The 24,864-nt window shown below is 45.8% G+C and overlaps 1 protein-coding gene across 2 annotated transcripts in view; it reads right to left on the reverse strand.

Moving 5' to 3' along the window:
- Positions 1–24,864, reverse strand: part of pvrl2l (PVR cell adhesion molecule related 2 like) — a 253,501-nt gene that overhangs the window by 92,545 nt on the left and 136,092 nt on the right. Inside the window, exon 7 of one of the 2 annotated variants that reach the window (XM_071911111.2) lies at positions 1,539–2,733. The exons of the other annotated variant lie outside the window; for it this stretch is intronic. Coding sequence (XP_071767212.2) covers positions 2,063–2,733 — 671 coding nt within the window. The 3' untranslated portion in view covers positions 1,539–2,062. Of the gene's footprint in view, positions 1–1,538; positions 2,734–24,864 lie in introns of those variants that run through there. 2 annotated transcript variants of the gene reach the window in all.

A 24,864-nucleotide genomic window follows, 5' to 3' on the forward strand; every position in this document is an offset into this window, starting at 1 on the left:
AACAAACTAAAATCACTTTTTCACTCATTTTTTGCAGTGTAGGTCTAGTTATGTAATAGTTACACTGCAAAACGTAGTCATTTAATCAGGTACTGAGGCTCCAAATCTTATTTTTCTTAAAACAAAAGATCTGCCAGTGGAGGGAGATAAATTCACTTGTTTCCAATGCAGTTTTGCTTGTTTGATGAATTGTCTTGAATCAGATGACAGCATCTCGATGCTCAGGGAGAAATCTGCCTCATTTCAAGTGAAATGCTAGAAACTAGTCAAACTGCATCGAACACAAGTGGAATGATGTCACCCTGCTGGATGTTTTCACTTATTTTAAGAAAAAGAGTATTTTAAGACAAGGCAGGAGATGAAATCACCTGTTGTTCTGCAGTGTGTGAGGAGCAGTGCTTTAGGAGTTTGGGATTTTCATTTCGACCGCTTTCACATCGCCTCCTGAAACGTGTCTCAGGCCGCGTCTCTCCGTCCAATCAGAATACAGAACATGGAATAATCCGGTACATAGCCTAGAAACATTCTGCGGGACATGGAAAATGAATACATGAAATACAGCAGCCTCCAACAAAGCTGGTGAATATTTTGCCTCGTTGAATGCGACCCAGATAGGAATATAAACACGAGTTATCCCCTTCCCCCCCGCACACAGCCATCGCGGCGCTCGTCTAAGCCGCCCATTATGCAAATAAAGAAAGGAACGGAGTGAGAAAGAGATGTAATGCGTGTGGGACAGAGCGGCAGGAAAACACACAAATGGTGCAGAATGCCATGTGAAACAGAACGAAATGAGACGGAGAGAAAAAGAGACAGGCAGAGAGAAGAAGAAGAAGAAGAAGAAACAGAGGAGGAGAGAGGAGAGAATTAAAGAGGGGAGAGGGAAAAAAATCGAGTTGGAAACAAAGAAGAGCACGGCTTTTTTTTTTTTTTTTTTTACCCATTATATGAGTCATTACCGACCCAATGTGGAACTGTGAAACCCCCAAGGCTCCCGGAGTGTCTTTTTCTTAGTGAGATCAACACCATTACACAACAGTAGCGACGACGACGACATCTACAACAACAACAATAACAACAACCGCTGCGTAGTGAGACAGCGGCCCGCACACGGCTGACGCACATCATTAACACCACAGTCGGCCGCACATTAGCACACACTGTTCAGTCTGTTATGTTACTCAGTTTAGAGGAACCTTTGGGGCCCGGCACCCCCCCTAGGGTCCCGCGAGCCCAAAACAGTCACCGCCGGGGGCCAAACGGAGAAACTCCATCACTGTCACCGCGGCGACTCGTGTGGTCTTTTCAAGTCCCAAGCGCGGCGGGTTGAGGTGAAGTCGCCACATCCACAGTTTTGTGTGTGTGTGTGTTGAAGGTGTTGACGAAGGTTTTTTTTTTTTTTTTTTTTTGGGGAATCAGGATTTTTGTAGTGTTTACTGTACAGGAGTCGCAGAACTTGCTTGCAGCTTTTGCGGATTATGTTTCCTCCTAAGGTAGAAAATGCAAAAAAAAAAAACACGACGCAGTCACCCCATCACATGATCACACTTCACTGGCGAAGCTGAAGAAACGAGAACGGCAGCGATAAGCAGAGCGCCGGAGTCGCCGTGGTTTTTTTTGTTTGCTCTTTACAATATCTTTTTTTTGTTTCGTTTTTTCATAAGTTTTAGTTTCGTTTGGCTGATGTAGAATATAAGCTGTCCCCATGACACAGTCAAACACAGTCACATATTCAGCCACAGCGCACCAGAATCACCACAATCCCAAGTTTCCCTCCATCGACTTCAAACGACAACTTCAAACACTTTCTGTTTCTTTTTTTTTTTTATTTCTCTTTAATCCTCTTTTTCTATAAAATTATACTGTCAGTGTCAAGGAGAGAGGATGTAACTGATGGCATCTCTTCAGACGGGTTGAGCGTGAAGCAGGTCGGTGTTTAGCTGATGTAGGCGGTGGTTTTAGGAGGGGGAGGGGCAGCTGGACTGGACTCCTCTCTCTCTCTCCGCTCTCGCCCCTCCTCTCCCTCTCATCCCTCGCTTCCTCTCCTCTCCTCTCTCTCTCCTCAGACGTAGATGGCAGTCCTGGAGATGACGGAGCCGTCTCTCTGGGACTCCATGTCGTCGTCGAGGTACACGTCCATCTCCTCCTCGTCGCTGTGGCCTCGGCGCACGTGATAGGCCGGCGCCATCATGCCCCCGCCTCCCCCCGCCCCGCCGAACCGATCGTACCGCTCCTCCTCCTCCTCCATGCTGTCGTCCAGGTCGAACTTCCTCCTCTCGGCCTCGTCCAGCTCGCCGCTGAGGAGGATGTCGTGCGCGGTGGGCGTGTTCCCGGCCGAGGGGTGGAGGTGGTGGTGGTGGTGGTGGTGGTGGTGGTAGTCGTTGGCCTTTTCCGTTAGCGTCCCCGTGGCGTCGCAGCCCTCCCGGTACGTGTAGACGGGGCCGTTGTTGTTGGCGCCGGTGCCGTTCTTGCCGTTGCTGCTGCCGCCGCCGCCCGAGCCGCCGAAGAGCAGGCGGGCTTTGTTGCCGTAGCCGCCACCGCCGCCGCCGCCACCGTTGCTGCCCCCGCTCCCCGTCGTCATGGAGTCCCCGCTGCCGGGGAAGCCGCGGCGCTGCTGCCGCCGGCCGCGGGTGAGCAGCACGCCGACGAGCCCGGCCACCAGCAGCAGGGCCAGGAGGGAGCCGATGACGGCGCCCGCCACGACGCCGGCGCTGGACGGATCCACCAAGGCTTCTGTAGAGGGGGGTGGGGGGAGGAGGAGGAGGAGGAGGGGGAGGTGGACGAAGGGGGGATGGAAGAGGGGAAGGAAGTGATGTCTGTTTTTGTTTCGTTTCTTTACTTCAAGTCATTTTATTAGTGATGTCTGCAGCCTTGCTCTGCTGTGGAGGTGGCAGTGTTCACAGTAGCAGTGGCTGCAGTGTTCTTCTTCTACGTGTGTTACAATCCTCTTATAAGTGTGTAGTAATGTCCTTCTCAGTGTAACCTCTTGGTAAGGGTGCAGTCAGTCATTGCTGGGATCAGGCTGAACGGGACTCATTCACTCTCTCCACATGTGAGTCCAGCTGCTGGTTCTGTCGCCTCGCCCCCACACCCCCCCCCCCCCCCCCCCCCCCCACCCCCTTTGACAGCCGGGGGAAAAGCCTTTACAACTGTAACGGTCCTTTTTCGTTCTATACAGCGCTTCATATTGGTGTGAGCCAAGTTTGCCTCTCCACTCTTGTTTCAGTCGAAGATTGAAACAAAAATGAGAGCGGCAGCAGCAGCAAAAAAAGTGGTTTGTTTTTGTGCCCCGGTGTTGTCTTTGCCGCTCCGCCCGGCAGAGACAGACAGACGGACACAGAGACAGACAGACAGGCAGACGGACGGACAGACAGACAGGCAGAGGGGTTATTTGGACAGGGGAGAGAAGTAGAGAAGGAGATCAGTGGAAAAAGAGCACACAGTCACGAATGGAAAGTGCCAGAACTTAGCGATATCCCTCAAGCCTCTCCCATTTTTTTTTTACCTGCTGTTTTTCCATCCCTCCACTCTCTTTATCCTCCTAATTACCCGCTCCTTATCCCCTTAGTCCCCTTCTCATCCTCCCATCCTCTGCTTCCACCGCTTCCTCCCCGCGCCTCTCTTATCGGTCAGCTAGTCAAACCCGCGGGGCGGAGCGGCCGCCTGCCGTCAAACCCAGGACCGAGTCCAAATCTCGCTGATCACAAGTGCACAAAGGTAGAGGGCTTACGCTGCGGCGCGAGACTCACACTGGGACACTTTTAAGAGGATTCGCCGCAGGGACGCGAGACAGAAAGAGGTCCAGCTCAGATAGCACAGGATTTGTACTAGTGGATTCACGCTGGGTTAAAAAGAGGAGAAAAGAAAGAGTCAAACCAGGCTAGGAGAAGGGCTTGGACTGGAGCAGAACTGCACAAGGCCAGCTAATGTTTTTTCTTCTGTGGATGGCATGCTGATTTTCCTTTGGGGTGCAGCAAGGGCAGCAGAATGCAGAATGGCAGGGGATTTTCTGAACCCCCTTCCTGTTTTATGCAAATAACAGCGAGGTGTTGCCAGCAGTCCTGGCAAACACAGCAGCGAATGCCAATCAAACAATCTGAGCTCGGCTGAAACGAGTGCTGTGTGGGGTTACATGCCAGGGCAGCACCAGCGAGGGAATGACATTTTTTTTTCCCCGAGAAATCACAACAGACTTCAAATAATGATCCGTATGGCGCGGGCGAGTATGAGGTATGCTAACAAAAGCAGTGGGGGGACTTCACTATAAGTGAGCCTGGCTTCTGATTCATACACATTCCTCAAGCTGAGGGAAAAGAGAGGCGAGGAAATGAGGTAGGAGGAGAGAGAGGAGAGAGGGATGAGGGAAGGAGGGCGGGGTTTGGTAAGAGAAAAGAGGGGAGGTTTGATTCGAACACTCTCTTGGTCGGGTGTCACATGGGGGAAGCGGGAGGGTTATGCCAGGGTGAGACAGACGGGCAGGGGGGATGAGGCGGGACTCTTGGGACAGGATATGATGTCTAAATTAGGGGACAGTGTCAGAAGGCATTAAAGATGATGAATCCAACTTTCCCTGTCCTACTTTTCTCTCTCTACAAACTTACAGACTGGCAGCGAGACGCGACGCGCGGGCCAAAGTGTTATTTATATTTATTGTGCCATTTATATTTAAAGAGTTGGTGGCATTTATCAAGCGCCTGAATGAGAGAGACAGCTGAATAATGGCCTGATGTGGAAGGTCTTTGGTGACTGTCTTCCTTCTATTAATCAAGTGCTTAAAAATCTATTATCCCGTATAGGCCATAATGAACAACGCTCCTACCAAGATCCATTAGGACTGGCATGTTCATTTTTCAATAAATCTGGGGTCGCATGCTAGATAAGTCTGTTTTCTCCAACACAAAGTCCGAGGCAGAGGGCAGAGTGATGACTGCCTCCTCCTCTTTATGTTAGAGGATGAATTGTGTTGGGTGCCATATCAGCCTTGAGAAATGAGGCTAAAATTGACTGTTGTCTAAAAAGCGTGAACATGGGGCATCATGGTGGCTCAGTTGGGTAAAGGTCATATGATGCAACTGCTGTATCCCTTTGAAAACCAGCCTGGGTCTCTTATTGTACGCCATCCCCTTCTCTCTCTCTCTCTCTTTCTTTCCTGTCTCTCTCCACTGTGAACTATCAAATAAAGGCAAAAATGCTGAAAAAATCATCTTAAAAAAATGTGATCATATGGCCTAGCTGTTGGCTAGGTTGTGGCTAATGGCAAAACGATAAGCTACATGATTCCTCCACTAACATAAAACAAATGAAATAGTCTGTGGGTATATCTGTCAGCATGAAAAAAACAAGCTTCCATCCAAATGTGCAACTCTTTCACTAAGTGGAGAGAGTAAGGCTCCATCATTGGCTGGGGACATGAGCAAGGCACAGGGCCACGGGGCTTGTGGTTGGCTAAGTGGCCGGCTAAGTGGTTAGTTGTGGTTGGCTAAGTGGTTAGTTGTGGTTGGCTAAGAGAGTGGGCGGACGCTCTGCTGGAAGCCGTGGAAGAGGCGGCGGCCTTCCAGTCATCACTCAGGGAGCAAAATGCCCTTGAGCCCATTTTGGGGCCATTTCCCGCAGCCAAAGTACAAATGATCGTTACAGAAATGCATTATCCATTCTAGTTCGCACCAATATAGTTCCAGCAACGATGCTAATGACACTATTCAGTGATTTGAGTGCTAAAATTTCTCCAAAGACTAACTTCTTCTATAGGTGATAAATAGATAGATAGATAGATAGATAGATAGATAGATAGATAGAGTTGTCACATCATCCCCTCTCTCTACATCCTCCCCTGTTATTCTCCCCAGTGTACTTTCTAATAAAGCAGAAATAGATAAGAATAAAATGATAATGCCGGTATCTCCTTTTTGGAATGAAACTCCTCAAGGTCGAGCTAATCCAGTCATCATAATTGATAACATTGAGTATAGACTCAATAGCCTATTTCCCCAAGAGTATCACCGGGCTTTAGGTTCATTAGATTATCTTTTCTTCATTTTCATTATTTCACTGAGCTGTGGGCTATTTAATACTTGTCGGGATATGAGACACCATCACACCACATCACATCATCACAACTATTCCACACAATCACTCTCAAACCAAATGAATTGGTGCAAGAAGACGGGTTACAGATCTGGGATGTGTGACTGTGGGCATAACAGCCCGAATCAACTTGATTTGTGGTGGAGTGTTTTGTTTTTTATGTTTTATTGAGGAATTCAGCTTCCCCGCTACACAGTGTTTTTTTTTTAGCCCATTTCTTTTTTTTTATAACTGCTTTACTGCCGCAAAGAAAGAGAATACCGTTGACTAATCAGCATGAACACAGAGACTGGAGTCGGCTCAATAAAAGAGCATTACTGACTTTATAAATATGACAACTAGAAAAACAAACCTGCCTCCTCAACATAGTCTTGTCGTTTTCAATTCACAGATTTATTCACTACAGCTACAAACCTCACATGATTATTTCCTGGTTGTATTTCTCACTGGAGCTCCACAGAGTTGCAGCTACCCAACTTTGCGATGGCGGTTGCGTACATTTCTTCCGACAATGGTTTTGAGAAACAGTATTTTTGTAAACAACGGTTCTTCCAGTAGAACTTGCGACCATGGTTAGACAACAACACTTTTTTGGAAACGCACCCCTGATTGGCTGGCAGCACTAGAGGGCCCGCCTCCTCAGTGAGCCCCAAACATAAGATCCCATCAAGTTCTGACCGGCGTGTTTCAGAGGCAACAGTTTTTCTAAATACAACTTTTTTTTACTGTTCAAAAGGAACATCCAAGAGTGTAAAACCCTTGAAAACCATTAGATCATCCATCTGTAAACACACCCACCCTTTAACGGGGCAATTTGGACTAACATGAGGAATATTATCTTCCTTCAAATGGGCTCAGTGGGTAGAGCATGGCATTAATAATGCAGGGTTAGGGGTTCCATTCACTGTGTAGCTCAGTGGCTCTCAACGTGGGGTCCGGGGACCACCAGAGGGTCCTTGAGGGGGGATCCGCAGGAAATGAAAGATGAATTATTAAACTTCACCATTATTTCATTTACAAGAAGTTAACACAATTAGAGAATGTAGAAGAATGACTATTTTGATCATAGCTTCACTGTTATCTCTCTACAATACAGATAGTCATGGTATTATGGACAAAATCATATCTGACAATAAAAATATTCTCAGATTTGGGTCAGAGAGAAAAAAATCCTATGAAATGGGGGTCCGTGGCTCTAATGTGGACTAAATTAGGGGTCCTTGATATGAAAAAGGTTGGTGTAGCTCAGTGGGTGGAGTATGGCACCAAGAAACACACAATATGGACGCCAAGGCTGAAAATGTGTGTACTCGTCATACTGCTAGTTGCTTTGGATTAAATGTCCACCACATGACTTTTAATGCATTGTGAAACGTCAAAAATACAGACTTCCATGGAGAAAAAAAAATCAGCTCTTCCGAAAGACAACTTTTAGCAGATACCTCCTCCGCTAAAACCCTCCTCTGACATCACTTCTTACAATCTAAAAAGCCAAACAGATCCTAGATCAGCTCCGCCTAACAATGCGGCAGATGCATGATCAATGTCAGTGTCGAATCCTCGTCAACAGCCGCGCGAGACGCTTTGGTAAACACCGTTCCGTGAATTCATAGTTTCCAAAACATCCAAACTTCCCCAAAAAAAATAAGAAAAAAAAAAAAAAAACGAGAAAAGAGAAAAAGGAAAAAAGCAGAGAGACTATCGTTAGCAAGAAAATAGGCCAGGCTTGTCATCCCTATTCCTCATCAACAGCGGCAGCCTGCCTGCATTAAGAAGCACGGTGATAAATGTCATAGAGAGAGGCAGGGGAGCTTATATCAGTCTCTGTATTAGTGTCATGTACATGGAGGAGATTAGGGGAGAGAGAGAGAGAGAGAGAGACACACACACAGAGAGAGAGAGAGAGAGAGAGAGAGAGAGAAGCACTGGAGATGGGGAAAACTAGCCTTCTCTACTCCGTTATGTTCACAGCGGTAGGGCTAATCTTAATGAGAAGATTTGGGATGTGAGGAGGTAGAAAGGGAGAGTTAACGGGGTGAAGTGAGACAGACACACAAAGAGTGTGAGAGAGAGAGGGAGAGAGAGAGAGAGAGGGAGAGAGAGAGAGAGAGAGAGAGAGAGAGGGGGGGGGGGCAGGTAGGGAGTGTGAAAACAGCAGGATCTACATCATCTTTTGTTGATCTCCTGTACCAAATCTCTCCTTCCTCTCTCTTTGCTCCGTTCTCAGACCTCGAGTCAGGCCTGAAAACACAGCGAACTGGTTGAGAACAGTTATATTAAGCCCGGGGTAGTGACTATAAACGCCCTTCTGTGGAAATTCTCATTAAAATCAGCTTTTGGTCAAGGGCGAGACCTACGAAGAAGTTACCCAAGAAACTATACTCCAAAACATCGAAAGAAAAAACGTATATTTCATGAAAAAAGACAACAGGACAAAACCTTTCTGACTGAGAAACACTGACTTTTTGTATTAAATATAAAAATAAAATCTTCCTTCCTTGTCCCTTGTTGGATTCCACTCATCGGCACCTGAGACAGGCTGTGGGTGTAACCACTTTCAAAGGACTAGACATAATCCGTGTCTGTGAAACCGGCCTATTATGTGCTGCAGAACAGCGACGGCACCCTGGGGTCCTGGCTCCCCGTGGGTGGGCTCCTGACATGTCAGGGAAGTCGCCAGGAATCAGACAGTGAGATAAAGACAAAATAAAAAAAAAATCTCTCATTTAAATCCTCATGTCACTGACGTCTTGCTCACCTAAATGAAGAGCCGTATCAATTTGAACAAAATCTATTGTATTCCAATCACTTTAAGTTGCTGCAATATTAAGGCGAAGGTTGTCAGGCCTGTTAGGGAGGCCGCCTAGGAGTAGAAGTGTTAATTATAGAAACGTTTCTTGAAGTTCGAGCTGCTCTGGAGGCAGAAAAAATCTCATTGGTTGAATTAAACATAAACGGGTGGAGCCAAAGAGGTTTTCTAGCTAAGTACTGTTAGCCTGAATCTCAGTGAAAAAAGACAAGAGGTGAGAGAGGAGGAAGCTAATAGAGTTCCCTCTTTGCCAGTTTGTAGGGATCCAAATGAATCGATTCGCGATTCCATCAAGTCGATTCCAAGAATGTAGCCTGGTAAAAACCGTCCTGATCACGTGACCTCACATTCTGTTTCGCTCCACGGATCAGTCTGGACTTCTAGCCGCCCACATCGATTTCCTGAAATTACAATGTAACCGGGCCAATCAGGGACTGCGTCGTAGTTGATGACGTAACCGGGCCAATCAGGGACTGCGTCATAGTTGATGACGTGAATGGCGTCTCCCGAAGCAACGAGCGGTAACGTTAACGTTAGTAGAGTAAACACAGCCATAAGTGCAGTTATTGCAGAAATAGACTCAATAACAACAATTAAACAAGAACAAGAGTAGCTATGCACTAGCGGAGTTTCTCGGCGGAAAAGACATTTTCACCCTTCTTCCGACTGGATTTGAATTTGGATTCGTTGATTGGCTGAAGGAGTTTGTCTGTCAAGGCAAGTACTCCCGCCCACTGAAACCGATGTGAGCGGCTAGAAGTCCAGACTGATCCGTGGAGCGAAACAGAATGTGAGGTCACGTGATCAGGATGGTCTTACCAGGCTACCAAGAATGGATTCTACTAATAAACGGAAGGAGTCGACTCCTGCTGCAATCTCAACTCAACTCCAAACTCTGGAATCGAAGAAACCGTTTAATTTAAACAAATTTGTAAGTAATTAATTCTGATTTTGGCCTATTTGTACTAATCTGTGTTCGATTGCCTTGGTCTGTTCCATTTCACAACAAGTGGGGAGGGGGAAGGAAGAAATTCAAAGCTTGTTGGTTGAATGCCAACCGGCGTAAAACTGAAATTTTTGTGTTGATTTTCATGTGGAATCGGAATAAATTTAGAATCGATTCCATCAAGGAGTCGGAATCAACTAAAAATGTGGAATCCAACCCTACCAGCAGCTAATGTGTGCTCTTGAGAAAATGTGGTTCTTTGGCCCCGCCCACTTCAGCTCACCTCAACCAATGAGATTACGTCTGCCTCCAGAGCAGCTGTGCCTCCAAGAAATGTTTATGTAACTAAAACTCCAATCTGCCGGCAACCTGCTCCTTGGATCGACCTGGAAAGCAGCCAACATTAGCTAAAACCTGTGATACCACTGCTTGTGTATGTGTACGCATAGAAAATAAACTAAAGGAAAAAAAAGAATTAGATCATGAATTTTTACCGACTTCGCTGACCCACACAAAGCGCAGTGTGTGTCTGGAAGGCACTAGCTCACAATCCACAGGGCCTTTATCTGTGAGCGGAGGTGGGAGGGTGAGGCAGAGGGTACGTTTTATCAGGATGGGTTAATGTGGCCCTGAGGTGGCGAAGACTGGAAATCACAGGCATACAGTAGGAAGATGATTGGAAGATAACCTCTTCACTGACGCAGAAAAAAAACACACAAAAAAAAAAGGAATCACATCTCGGATTTGGTCTTGAGAGGAAAATTTGAGCCTAGGAATTGTTTTCCCGGCGAAGGAGGAGACCGGCGCGGCGGAGGAGTCAAGGGCGCGAGGGAGGTCCAGCTGAGGGAAATAATGACAGTAATGGAGTACAATTTTCCAGGCGGATGTTGGCGCGCAGGTACTCGCATCCACATTTATCTACCGGCGACAAACTGCACCGACTGTGGCGTTTTCCAGGAACACACCGCATTCTCCTGAATCAGATTATAGCAAAGTACATGTGGACTATTAAAGGTATAGAAACACTGTTAATATGAACCTCGCCCACTGTGTACACTCTGGATAAAAGCCCTTTAGATACATGCTGTAATTTAAACAGGTTATTATGGAGCTGCATGTACTTGTACCTTCACTGTTAACTGCATAGAAACAGAGACAGAGCTGTACTGGTGTTGCTCTGAATGACCCAGCATCACCAGTACAATATATGATGGAGAGACGAACCTGACAACCTCTGCGTGCATGTCTCTCTCTCTCTCTCTCTCTCTCACACACACACACACACACAAACATCTGCAGTCACACATTACATGTAGAGATACAGATGCAAACACACACAGTTACTGTATACACACGCATAGATACACACAGCCATATCAAGGTACTCTCTCTTTGTTTCTCTCTCTCACTCACACACACTCTCTCACACACACACACACACACACACACACACACACACACACACACACACACACACCTCAAAAACATCTATTAGCCACTAGACATTCATAGCCTTCACTGTGTGTTTGTGTCACATCTTTAACTGAGCCACAGTGGTTGCAACTCTCTCCCTCTCTGTCTCTCTGTCTCTCTCTCACACACACACACACACACACACACATCCTCCTTAATTACACTTGATGACACTCACATATGTGCGCACACACGCACACAAACACACACACACACACACACACACCAAGAGTCACGCTGCCTATTTAATTACCCCTGATTATCCCTGATTTTCACACACACACACACACACACACACACACGAGACACACACACACACACACACTAAATTTGCCCCTCAACCAAAATCTTACACAAACTCCCTCCTCCAACCGCCGGTGTTTCCATGACAATCTCAATCATTTCCTCGCGCAACGTCTGGATGCCGCAGCGAGGGAGGGAATTTCCTGCCTAAATCATCTCCGATTCTCTCTCTTCATCACAGATTCTAGCCGTCGCTTTTCATCTCCCGCTCTCTCCCTCGCTTTTCATCAGCGAGGAAAATAAACAGGAGGAGGAGGAGGAGGGTGGGGGGAGGGTGGGGGGGGAGAAAAATAATAATAACTGTAAGCCAGCGAGAGAGAGAGAGAGAGAAAGAGAGGGAGACGGGGAGAGGAAGAGTGGTGGTGTTTTTTTGTGGTTTCTCTTGGCCCATTGAGCCTCCCTCTGCCGCTCCTCAGAGACACTCAGGTTTCTAAATGGATGCTTTCCGACACAGAGCAGGCAGATGGGATGAAAACTAAAGAGCAGAGACAGACGGGAGGGAAGGAAGGAAGGATGGGTGGATGGAAGAGAGGGTGTGGATAAAGGGATAGACGGGTGACGGATGGATAAATGGGTGGATGGATGGATGGAAGTGGGGATAAATGGATGGATCATCACCCCCTTTTTCACCTTGAAAAGCTCGTTGGCGTTTTTTTTTTTTGAGGATGGGAGTTGCGTGTGCATGCATACACACACGCACACACACATAAAATGTAATGCAATCCACTGCTGGAGTACCCCACCTTCACACACACACACACACACACTCAGCCTAATTAAGTCCCTCCCATTCCGCGCCCCCCTCCTGCAGAGGTTATGAACTTCAGGAGGTTTCCCAAGTGCCTCCCCACCCTCCTCTCCAGCCCTGCAGTCATTCAGCAGCCAGCTGCTGCACACACACTTATACACACATGCACGCACACTCCCCCCCACACACCCACACACACACACACAGAGAGAGACTCAATAAAACATGCATACAAACACACTCCCTAAACGATTCCCCCACTTCTGGCTCCATTCACCTCAATCACTACCCTCAGCTGCAATGTAGATGCACAAAAATTACTATACACACACACACACACACACACACACACACACACACACAAAACAGTTCATGAACACACAAAAGCCCCTTAACTCACTCCTCACTCACTTTTGGCAAGGTTTTGGCAGCATATATGTGTATTAGCACACAAGCAAAACGCTGGACTCCCTCTCTCATTCCCTCACACACACACACACACACACACACACACACACCCACACACAACCACATAAACACACAAATCCCACTCTGACACAACACCACAGGAATGCAGGGCCTCAGAGGGAATAAACTCCGGCTCGGAGTTTTACTGAGCGCAGATTAACTGTGCAGTTGTAAAACATCGACCATAAAAACACACTGCAAGGCGGCAAAATGGAAGCAACAGGGCTGGATATTGATTTTGAGTGTTTGTACATCCGCTAAGCCCAGTCAGATAAGTTGAGAGCCCGATATTATCTGCCGGCGGTGTGCATTATAATGCAGCAACTGAGACGATTAACGGTTTTGCCTGCAGTTGTATTGCAGTTGACCCAGAACTGAAACAGACTTCTACCTGTTATTTAACTGTGACTGTGCTGAGCCAAAACATGGAGTGTGGAGTGGAGCGTCCGCAAAAAGAAGAATCTGTTTCAACTTAAAAAAAGGAGGGTCAATTGAAGTTCTTGCATTGGTTTCATTCAAATCTATTGAAATAAGCGTAGAGTTCTGCTTTCTCCGTAATCAACAGGTTTTTATATTTTTCTGCCCTCCTTATGATCATACAAGGCCTGTTGCTGTCATTGAAATAAAACCATAGATTTTGTTTTTTTTCCTTTTCATACTTGAAAGTTTACATGGTGCTGAATGAGTTTCATAACCCTCGGGCTTTTGAAAGCCATTGTGTAGCGTCATGCATGGGGTTTAACGAGACAATAAAAAAACCTTTTCTTCATGAAAGGACCTATGAAAACCCGCTTCTGCAGATGCACGGTTTCCACCCGGCAACAGAGCGATGCTTACACACCCCACTGCCCCCCCGAGGTGTAACGGAAATGTCTTCTTGGCCGGCAGATCGTAATATTTCTCCGCTCCTATGATTCCACAAGGCTGCATGACATCCTCAAGCCGAGGATAATTAGGCGAGCCTTGGAGCTGTGCGTCTGGCGTAAGAGTGCTGTGAACTTGAAAAGGTCGAGAGGTTCGCCTCTGGTTCGCCGAATGTCTGGTAAAGCTGTCATGCTCACAATGCCCGTCTGCAAGTCATGCTTCTGCGGTTAGCCTTGAAATATTGTTACAGGTAGAAGTCTCTCAAGTAGTGCATTCATTTTGTAAGGCTAATTTATTCGAATGCACATTGTTACTACAAAAGAAGCACTTACTACCCAAAGGTAGTAAGTGGCTGGCAGGGTGGCCTTATGATGAGAGACAAGCCGGTAATATGAAGGTAAGAGCTTTACTCCAAAGGTTTCATCATATATTTTCTTTGGTCTGAACATAGTTGAAGTTTGCTTTGTTGCATTTGGTTTATTTTGGTGCCTCTTCACCGTAATCCACCCTGGTGTTCATACAGGTAAGGTCACATGAGGAAATATGAGCATCAGTCCGGACTGCGGTTGGCCCTCACTTGATTTTATTGTCCCTCATAATGAAATCGGGGGCGGGACTACGCATCGGCCCCCATCTGTACATCTGTCCGTCACACACAATATCTCGAACGCCACTGATTGGATTTTGACAAAACTTCGGGGAACGATGCGTGTCACTGCGCCTTTCCGATATTTTCAAACTGACACAGACTGGCCTGGGGGGGGGCGCTACAACCTTTGAGTGTTTTGTGTTATTAAACCAACAAGAGCAACACTGAATCCACTCCATGTCCGTGTTACAATCTGAAAGGTTTGATAACATAAAGAAAGCGATTCACCCTCCTACTATGTTTAGGGTCAATTTGACCCCGTTCAGCATTTAACATCTCTAAAAACATGATTAACATAATTTTTTCAGCTTGATACTCGATGACTTTTCCTAATTTCATGGGGAAAACTGGTAAACATAAAGTGTAACATGATGATACGTTTTCAAGGTCTACACATTTTTCACAAAAGCCTTATAAAACCTGAGAAAATATAAAAGTTTTACACATATTTTCTTTCTCTTTGTTGTTACTGATACCTGAGGGAAATCTCACATGCAATTTTGGATCTTTAAAAAATGTTCCCATGCTTTAGGGCCCTAACATAAGACACACAGTTTTATCGAGTTTTTTTTTTTTTTTTTTATCTCACCTGAGGATTTTCTGCCAACGAGGTCTTGTCACAGGTCTTTGAAAAACTATTTTGGTGACTAATTTACTTTTTATTGGTATTTTTTTTCAGTATTGACTAACTGCTGTGTGTAAACTTGGGTATCACTTTCAATTACAATCATTTTTTTGTAGGTTTAAATTGCTGGGGTCAAACATAAAAGATGTTTCTTAATTTTAACATAATAGGAGGGTTAAAAAAAATCTGAAGAATTACTAGGTTTTTTTATAAATATTGTCAGAATCTGCTTTTATGTGCTAGAAGTGTGATTTTCAGATGAAATTTTCAGTGAATGGAGAGACAGAAAAACACAATTCTCCAGTCGTCTCTACAACAGATAAGAGAGAATCACAGACTTTGTGGTTATATCACGTCCAGGAAGCTACGCAACCCAAGCTACTACCAAAGTTCATCATAACTTTCAGGATATTTCCATGATGCGAAGTGAATGAGTGAGAGGATGTTTTCTATTGTTTGTGCTGCCTGCCTGCCTGAACTCTTTACCCATCACAGATAATAAAGAATGGCCTTCGTCACCCAGCCATGTCCACATAAATAAGCATTTAATGCAAACCTATAGTGATCCATCATCCAACAGTGCTTACTCACTGCCTGCCTGAACATCTCGCTTTCACTCTCACACACACACACACACACACACACACACACAGATGTACACGGAGCCGTCAGGTTGAGTGGGTTCAGTAGTTTAATGAACATTATTGATGGGAAGGCTACAGCTCTGCTGGCATAATTAGCGTGTTGTCTCACACCTACATGTCTGTGGCTTCATTAATTCAATGCAGACTCTACCTATTATGCACACGCAAGCACACACACACACACACACACACACACACACACACACACACACACACGTGTACAAGCAGGCTCATGTTTCATAAACCAAAATCCTGGTAAGTGCTGTGGCTTCTACACCCACCCTGCACCGCATTATGCATTGAATTTGCATTGGTACTGTGTGTGTAAGTGTATGCCTGTGTGTACAAGAGTGTGTGTGTGTGTGTGTGCGCGCGCGTGCCAGTATGTGTGCACTGTCAAATGTATTTTTAGTCTCATTCTGCTTGGCTGAATGCAGGGAGCTGATTGGATCCAGACCTTGGCTGTTGATACTGATCAACAAAACCAGCTGAGTGAAAAACAGCCATCCTCTCCCTCTCCCTTGCCCTCTCCCTCTCTCTCTCCATCCTTCTCTCTCTCTCACCCAATCCATCTCCCTCCCTAAGTCACCCTCTATCCCCCTCCATGTCCCTCTCCACCGCTCCCTCCATCCCCCTCCCTCTTAACTGGGGCAGTTTGTGGTCGGGTGACTCATTTCTAAGGAAATCTGGACCATGGAGGAGAGAGTAGGGGGAGAGGAGAGAGAGAGAGGCAGAGAGAGGGAGGGTGGGTGGTGGGTGGTGGTTGGGGTGGGTGGGTGTGATGGAAGGGGGCCCAAGAGAGTAGAAAGAAAGAGAGGGAAAGTGAGTGAGAGAGAGAAAAAAAAAAGAGAAAAGAGATATGTGTGTGTGCGTGCCGTCGCTCATTACGGATGGATCAGATCCATTCTTTCAAAACAGAAGAGTAAGAAAGAGAGAGAGAGAGGTGGTGGGGGGGGGAGGGGGGGGGCAGAGAAGTGACAGGATTAAGGCCGCTCTCTAAAGCCACTGCTCTTTTTCCTGCTTTATCCTCCTCCCTCCCTCCCTCTCTCTCTCTCTCCCTCTCTCTCTCTCTCTCCTTCCTGCCTTGTGATCAGGAGTACAAAAAGGAAGAAAAAGGCAGGAACATTTGTGCTTTAATGTATACGAGGCCGCTCTGTGTCTGTCTCATGTGCGTCACTAAGTGCTGCGTTGCTATGCAAGCTGTTGAGTCTCTGCACTGAGTATGTTCACTGTACTTTGCAAGTGATGTCACTCTGATTAAAGGTGCTACGTCTCGCTTTTTAACATCAATAAGCCATTGGCACATTCATTTTAAGACATTTAGTTTAATTACCGTAAACAAACCAGACCAAAACAGCCTCTACTGGCCTCTACTCTGTGTGTCGTCCGGTCGGATTTGGCGGGAAATTTGCTGGATTGCTTTACGGCACAAAACAGGAAGAGGGCCGCTGTTCTTCCAGAGCAAAAAGAGCAAGTAGCAATATCAGGAAGCAACAGGGTTTATGGGAAATGTGGTCTTAACAATCATCTCCACCATGGTCTCATTTGTTCACGGTAATTATACCAAAGTATCGCAATTAATTTGACAAGAATATATTGATGTTTAAAAGTAGAACATGAAGCACCTTTAACTTTACAAATGTGTTGATTCTTACCATTTTCCTGCATTTGAGAGCAGTTGGCAGCCAAGCACATAAAAATCAACATAACTGACATCATGACAGGCTAAAGGCTAAAAATACAGAACAAATGTTAAGATTAAGGAAAGATTAAGGAAATCTGTTGGATTGCGGAGCAAGTAGAAACATCCTCTTTGCATCAGGAAGCAAAGGGGTTTATGGGAAATGTAGTCTCTATCTCATACCACTGGTGTCCCGCTTTACGATAATTATTTCAAGGTATCATAATTAATCTGACAATGATATACTGATGTTTAAAAATGCTACATGTAGCACTTAATCCTTTTTTTTTCAATTAAGTGTTAACTGTCTGTTTATAAGGGAAAAAGAAAATGTAATTCCCAGCACCTACTCCCCTCTTCACGTTACCGATTTTTGTTTATAACCTTGTTAAAATAATAAAAATAAAGTATAAATATAAAGAAAGGGACGGGTGCTGTGTGTCTTGAAAACAAATAAATCAGAAGAAAATCACACACCGCCAGCTTCACCTTTCCTTCCCTCACTTGCTGCCTTTCTCTTCCTCCCTTCTTCCCATCCTCCTCCTGTCTCTTCCCCTCTCCTGCCCTTCTTCCCGTCCTCCCTCTCTCTCTCTCTCTCTCTCTCTCCTCCATCGTCTCCCCTCTCCCTCCTCCACCTCTCTTCCCCCTTCGCCTCCCTAAATGTCTTCATCCGCGACCTTCTGTCCCTTCTCTCCCCTTCCCTCTCTCCCTCCCTTCCTCCAGCTAACCTCGGGTCCCTCTTCCTCTCCCACCATCTAACCTTCCACCCCTCCTTTTCCTCCTCCCTCTCTCTCCCATTGATCAGTCCATAGTGGATTAGCTGCAGGTTGAGATAGCGGTCTGACCCGGGCTCGCCCTGAACAGGCCCTGCTGGCTAATTGAAAGCCTGCACACTGGTCCACAGGATTAGAGAATGCTCTGTCTGGCCCCTGATTACACACACACACACACACACACCCTCAAACACACACACACACACACACACAGACACCTAAACACATACACACAAATACAGAGACAGATAGTTGGTTTATTGAGGCTTTTGGCTGGGCCAGGAGGGAATAGCTTGCAGCTGCAACACTAAAAGAAATTTTAATAAATGACTAAGCACTCAACAACAAATTGGATATTTGTGTGTGTCGGTGTCTGTATATAGTTTGTGTGTGTGTGTGTGTGTGTGTGTGTGTGTGCAGGAGTGAACAGCATAAGAAAAAGCAGCAGGGTCTTTATCATTCAAATGGAAAGCAGCATCAGCAGCAGCAGCAGCAGCAGAGGTAATCACGGCTCGCTCCCTGGCCGAGCTGCAGCTACAGGTAACACAACATGTAACATCTGACCTTGTGTGTGTGTGTGTGTGTGTGTGTGTGTGCAGTGGAGAATGTTTCTGCGTGTGTGTGTGTGTGTGTGTGTGTCAAATGCAGAAAGCCTGGATGTGTAAGTAATCTGCGTGCGTGCAGAAGCGAATGTGACGGAGACTGTGTGTATGGAACGTAGAATTAGTAGGTGTGTGTGTGTGTGTGTGTGTGTGTGTGTGTGGGTGTTGAATATAAATTGCAGAATGACTATCTGTGTGTATGTAGAACAGAATTAATCTATGGATCTATGTGCAAAGTAGAAAGACTGTATGTATGAATGTTTGTACGCTGTGCAGATTAGGTGTGTGTAGTACTGTGTGTGTGTGTGTGTGTGTGTGTGTGTGTGTGCATACATGTGGGTGTGCGTATTGAACAATCACATGTAATTCTGCCTGTAGTCAGACAGTTGACGAAGTTCAGACTTGGATGGCAGAACTGGAGGGAGAGAGAGAGAGAGCGGGAGAGAGAGAGAGAGAGAGAGAGAGAGTGAAGGAGAGAGTGAAGGGGAGAGAGAGAGAGAGAGAGAGAGAGAGAGAGAGAGGGATGAAGGACTAGAAAGAGGCCCAGGGGAGGTGGATGCTGTACATGACGAGTTAGTTTATGTGTATGCGCGTGCACGTGTGTCTGTCTGTGTGTGTGTGTCTGTGTGTCTGTGTGTGTGTGTGTGTGTGCGTGCGTGCATTCATGGTTGACTGTGTCACCCACACACTCTGCCTCCCTCTCCCTGATTGAAAGCAGCAGTCTCTCAGCTCGGCTCTGTCAATGAGCTCCACTCTCCCTTTGACTGCGGCAGGAAAGGGAAAGTCTTGAGATCTCGCCTGCGCCGGCCCGCCGAGCCCCGCATGTGAAATATTTAGGCGAGAAACATAGAGAAACAAGTACCTCGCTTTAAAATATTTAGGCTATATACACCACGCTATACTCAACCCCCCCGGTCCGCTGCTATTCCACGTATCAATAATGCATCCTGTTTCGACAAGATGGATACATTTCAAAAGAGAGGCCGGGTTCGGTCGAAGGGAGGCCCAACACGCCGCAGACCGCTGTGGTGAACTTTGGGCCGGGACCCGCGGCGGGGGCCCGGGCCGGCTCCTGCTGGGTCCCGCACGCGACGAGAGAGGCGGGACGAGAAAGGCGGGACGAGAGAGGCGGGACGTTTCGGCGAGGTCGGGACGCAGGGAGGAGGGAGAAAACAAGATATTTAGGCCTAGTCCGCGCTACTCCGGGTAAATTTGAAAAAAGCATCTTTATTTCTTCGTTTTGGCCGTCCCACACTACAACATGGGACGGGGCTTATCGAAAATACCGACGTGTGATTGTCATGTGATCATCATCGTCATGTGATCCATCCAGGCTGCATCGGCTGTTTCAGAGCCTCAAGGAAACGGTGGTTGTGGCTGGCTGTAGAGAAGTGGAGAAGAACAACTCTACCGTGACACTTTTTCACTTTTTTGATTTAGGCTTTTTTTCTGAAACGTAACTCGCTAACAGACTTTGTTCTGGACGATCACTTTGTAAACAACAACCTTTTAAAAATGCCGGTGGTGGAAAGCCGGCGGAAATGGCGTAAAGTGGCCGGCCCAAGTCTCCTGTGGGGCTAAATTTACTAATTTACTAACTATTTTGTATTTTAAGCTAATTATAGGCCTAATCCTAATTAGGTGTCATTTTTGTACCTACCACACAGAGCAGGAAAATCCCCCAAATTGCCTCCATTTTGATTTGTTTTCCTTTAATTAAAGTTGACGCCAAATGAACAAATTCTTCTGCTATCCAACCCTTAGATACTTTTCCTCTATATTTAGACCAAGATTCTTCTAGCATATTGACTAAATCTGCTGTGTGTCTGCCCTCCTGTTGGATATCTGGTACCTGAGGTGCGTTCAAGATGTTCTGATGAATAAAATGCTGCACAACACGTACCAAACAAACAGTATGGACGAAATGATGCGTTTTTAGCGGTTCAGTGTGGACAGCGAACCTTTCAAAAATGCCGATGAAAACGTTCAACACAAAAAACGGCGTTTTCAAATTGACTTGGATTAGTGCGGACTATAGGACTTCATCTCAGATTGATCTGTAAAAAAGAGCCGATGAGGTTTCGTGAGGTCATTTCATTTCTTTCAAATGCGGAGGAATTACAGAAAAAAACTCTTCAAGCGACGATATCTTGAAATACGGCAGAACTCTCCTCTTGTTTCTGTCACTTGATTTAGGAAAACTCTGCGGCTGTTTCACACTTCCAGTGCAACAAATGAAATTATCTTGCATCAATGGAAGTTTTTTTTTCGATTTAAGACAATTTTAAGATTCGATGCCAGATTATCCGACCTGCTGAGATGGATATTCTTTCAGTTTGCCCTTCCAACGCTCTCAGCGGGTGGCAGGTGTGGCGTGGCTCGCCCTGAAGCGTGAGAAACACTCCTCTCATGAGCGACACCTTAACATCTTCAAGAGAAGAGGTGCTGCTGCTGTCCCTTTGTGAGGAGAAGCCCCCCGTTCTTCAGGTCTCGCTATATTTCAGTTTAATTCTTTGTCGCTGGTGCCGTGTCTGTCTTGAAGGACAAGAAAGGGACCGCCAGAGGCAGAAAATGTAACACCGACATTTGGCTCCTTTCCCAGAAAATAATCTGGAGACTTGGTAGAAATAACCCGACTTCATGCTGTGGAGACGGCACCCTCCCTATTCCTCCATTTTCACCTATTGAACCCTATTTTTATTCATTTTCAGTTAATCAAAGGCCTAATCCCCTGTGTTAATTCAGCTAATTTGTTCCTGTACCACACAGCCACACAGACATTTTGCTAAATTTACACCCATTATGCTCTATGGCACTATTTTGTATTTTAAGCTAATTATAGGCCTAATCCTAATTAGGTGTCATTTTTGTACCTACCACACAGAGCAGGAAAATCCCCCAAATTGCCTCCATTTTGATTTGTTTTCCTTTAATTAAAGTTGACGCCAAATGAACAAATTCTTCTGCTATCCAACCCTTAGATACGTTTCCTCTATATTTAGACCAATCGCCTGTACGATCCTTCTAGCATATTGACTAAATCTGCTGTGTGTCTGCCCTCCTGTTGGATATCTGGTACCTGAGGTGCGTTCAAGATGTTCTGATGAATAAAATGTTACACAACACGTACCAAACAAACAGTATTTTCTCTACTAGCAGTTGAAAACCCGAGGCCTGGGGTGAATCCTACACAGAAAACGATTCAACCTCGAGCTCTATACATTACACTGCACTCACACAACAACAACAATGACCGGGCAGGTAGGAGTGCAGGTCGCTCTCGAAGAAAGCGCTGCAAAGGTTTTTTTTGGGGCAGAATGGAAGCGCTTTCAATAGTTGAGTAGTAGAGAGAGTCGTCGTACATTTGTCCAGTTAGCTGCTGTGAAGAAAAATAAAGAAAACACACCACCAAACAACAAGCTGGGCTCAGAACTGCACAGGAAATCACAAATAGCTCAATTTTAGTCTTTAAATGAAGTTGAAAATAGTCAAGATGTTGCTATATGACGCCACAAGTGCAGTAAAATAATTGTGTTCCTCAAATTATCAAGACTAATAATACCGATTAACTATCATTATCACAGTATCCCATTAATCACACATGATTAATTTCTTGCTACATGCTTTGGCAATATTGTTTGTAAACTGTCATGCCAATAAAGCACAATGAATTGAATTGAATTGAATTGAATTGAATTGAATTGAATTGAATTATATCCAACAAAACAATCGCCATTATCACTTGAGCCATATCCGCACAGCCTTGTCACCACTGTCACCAAAAGCTACTTGAAAAGGCCCAGGTACTGTCGCTTTAAGATATACCTGACATCTTACCCATAATGCATCCCAAGTACTGGCCATTACCTCTAAGCGCCCGGGGGTCAGAGGCATCAACTCGGCCTCTTGTCATCGACCGCCTCACGCCGGCCGCCCAGAGGAGCCGCTCGCTCTCCGCGGCGCGGCGGCGGTTTATTTTCAGCCTAATATAATACAAACAGAGCGGCGGCCGTTTCCTCGGAGCGCTCCCGGGTCAGCCGCTTTCTGAGACACTGACCGAGCTCTAATCATCGACTACAAATACGCGCCAGTGGAAATGTTACATACAGACAGGCTTCCTTTTGAGTCCCACACCGGCGGTGATAATCTGTTGACTGGAAGGTCATCCTGCTGTGAGACAGATAGAGAAATAGACTGAAGTTTCCGCTGCCAGGCACCGGCTGATATTGAGGTTAGATTTAAGCCTCCCCCACCTCGAATCTCTCTATGAGGAAGGCTGCAGCCCCCCCCGCCGACACCCCCTGTGTGTGTGTGTGTGTGTGTGTGTATTCCCTCCAGGGCGGTGTGTGTGTGATAAGCCGTAGCCTGCAGCCTCTCTCCTCAGCTCTTATCTCCCTGACAGGCGCTCCGCCCGCACGGCCGCTGCCCCACCAGTCACACCGAGGGCCGAGCAACTTTCTCCACACACACACACACACACACACACGTTTCTACTAAGTTTCTATCTGATCCGCCCCGGCTTTGTTTCTGAGTTTTTTTTTGGGGGAGGTGGAAACTTCATGGGGAAATTACCTTGCTGACTTTCAAAAGTGGAAATTAAACTCCTTCCTCTCCGCCAAGATGTGGATTCATGAAGAAGAACGCACCTGATCTGATCTGAGTAATAATTAGCCTCTTAGACTCTTACAGTGAAAATGAAAAATATATTTTTCACCTTGCTAGCTAATTCTCTATATTATAACGTACATCTATTTGACAATAAATGCCAAAAAATGCACAAAATTTGCCCTTTATCGTATTTCTAAACCTACCGAACCAGTAGGCGGACATAAAACAAATTCCAGCTAATAATATCATCACATATTTTTCACGGCCTTACGTTTTATTGTTAATAAAATGAGTTTTAAGCTAGACATCGGTTCTGCTGTATTCTCGGCACGGAGCAGATACAGTGTTTGCTTTTCATTAATTTGGCAGTCGTGCTCCTCACAGCTGGAAAATTGCCCCTAAAAAATGTAAATACAATGAGAATTCAATATGTGACCTTATTACTCAGCCTGCTCCATCCAAAAATATTTATATCGCGGGAATAAATATCCCCAAAAAAAAGAGAGCCGTTTTTTTTTAATGCAAACACCTGGACCGGCTCCAGAAAACAAAACTCCCTCCACACCCACAGAACATTCTGCAGGACGGCACGCTTCGCCTTTTTCTGCCTTTTTTCCCCAAACTGGAGGAAACGAAATCAGCCCCATCAAGATGTGCAGATTAGATGGGATCTGACCGGTAGTCTAAACAGGCAGCCGTGTCCTGTCTGTAACTGTAGCAACACATCATATACAGGAAGGCCCAAGAGCCCAGAGGATATGGTAGTTAGCTATGGGTTTATGTCGAAGTTGTGTGTGTGTGTGTGTGTGTGTTGGAGAGAGAGAGAGAGAGAGAGAGAGAGAGTCTATATGGGCGTCTCAGTCAGTAATGTATTGTGACTGCTTCTAGTTACGTTCAGATTGCTTTGCCATGCTTGAGGTATAATGAGGCACAGATTACAAAAAGTGAAAAATTACAAAAGGAAATTTATCTCAAGTTTGCATACAAACACAAATTTTCTGTGTCACATTGTATAAAAACTTTGACCAGACTTTGAAAGTATTCCCAGAAGTAATCATCTCATTTTAGCTGTAATCAGAATTTTTTTTTGGGTAACATAATGGAATACAGTTAAATTTGGGGGGGGGGGATTTAGATTATATAACACGGTTACAACTATCCGGTTACTACCCAAGTCAGTCTGTGTGTGTGTGTGTGTGTGTGTGTAGGTGTGTGTGTGTGTGTGTGTGTGTGTGTGCTGCATTTAGCCTATATGGAGGTTGGCCCGGGGTTTATGTCCAAGCGACTCAGTGCCAGCGTTTCCCCCTTGGCTAGATCATCTGATTATTTTACCCAAGTAGAGAGCTGTGTGGTCCAATTTGTCTCTGCGTGCATGTGCTAGAGTGTGTGTGTGTGTGTGTGTGTGTATCAAAGTGTGTGTGTGTGTGTGTGTGTGTTAGTAATTCCAGTGGACAGCTATCTAGCTTGCCGCAGGCAATCCAGGAAGTGCTTCTCCACTGGTCCCCTCAGATGTGTGTGTGTTTGTTTCTGTGTGTGTGTGTGTGTGTGTGTGTGTGTGTGTGTGTGTAGTTGCACAGTGACAATAGC

Source organism: Centroberyx gerrardi, chromosome 19, assembly GCF_048128805.1.
Source record: "Centroberyx gerrardi isolate f3 chromosome 19, fCenGer3.hap1.cur.20231027, whole genome shotgun sequence".
NCBI lineage: Eukaryota > Metazoa > Chordata > Actinopteri > Beryciformes > Berycidae > Centroberyx > Centroberyx gerrardi.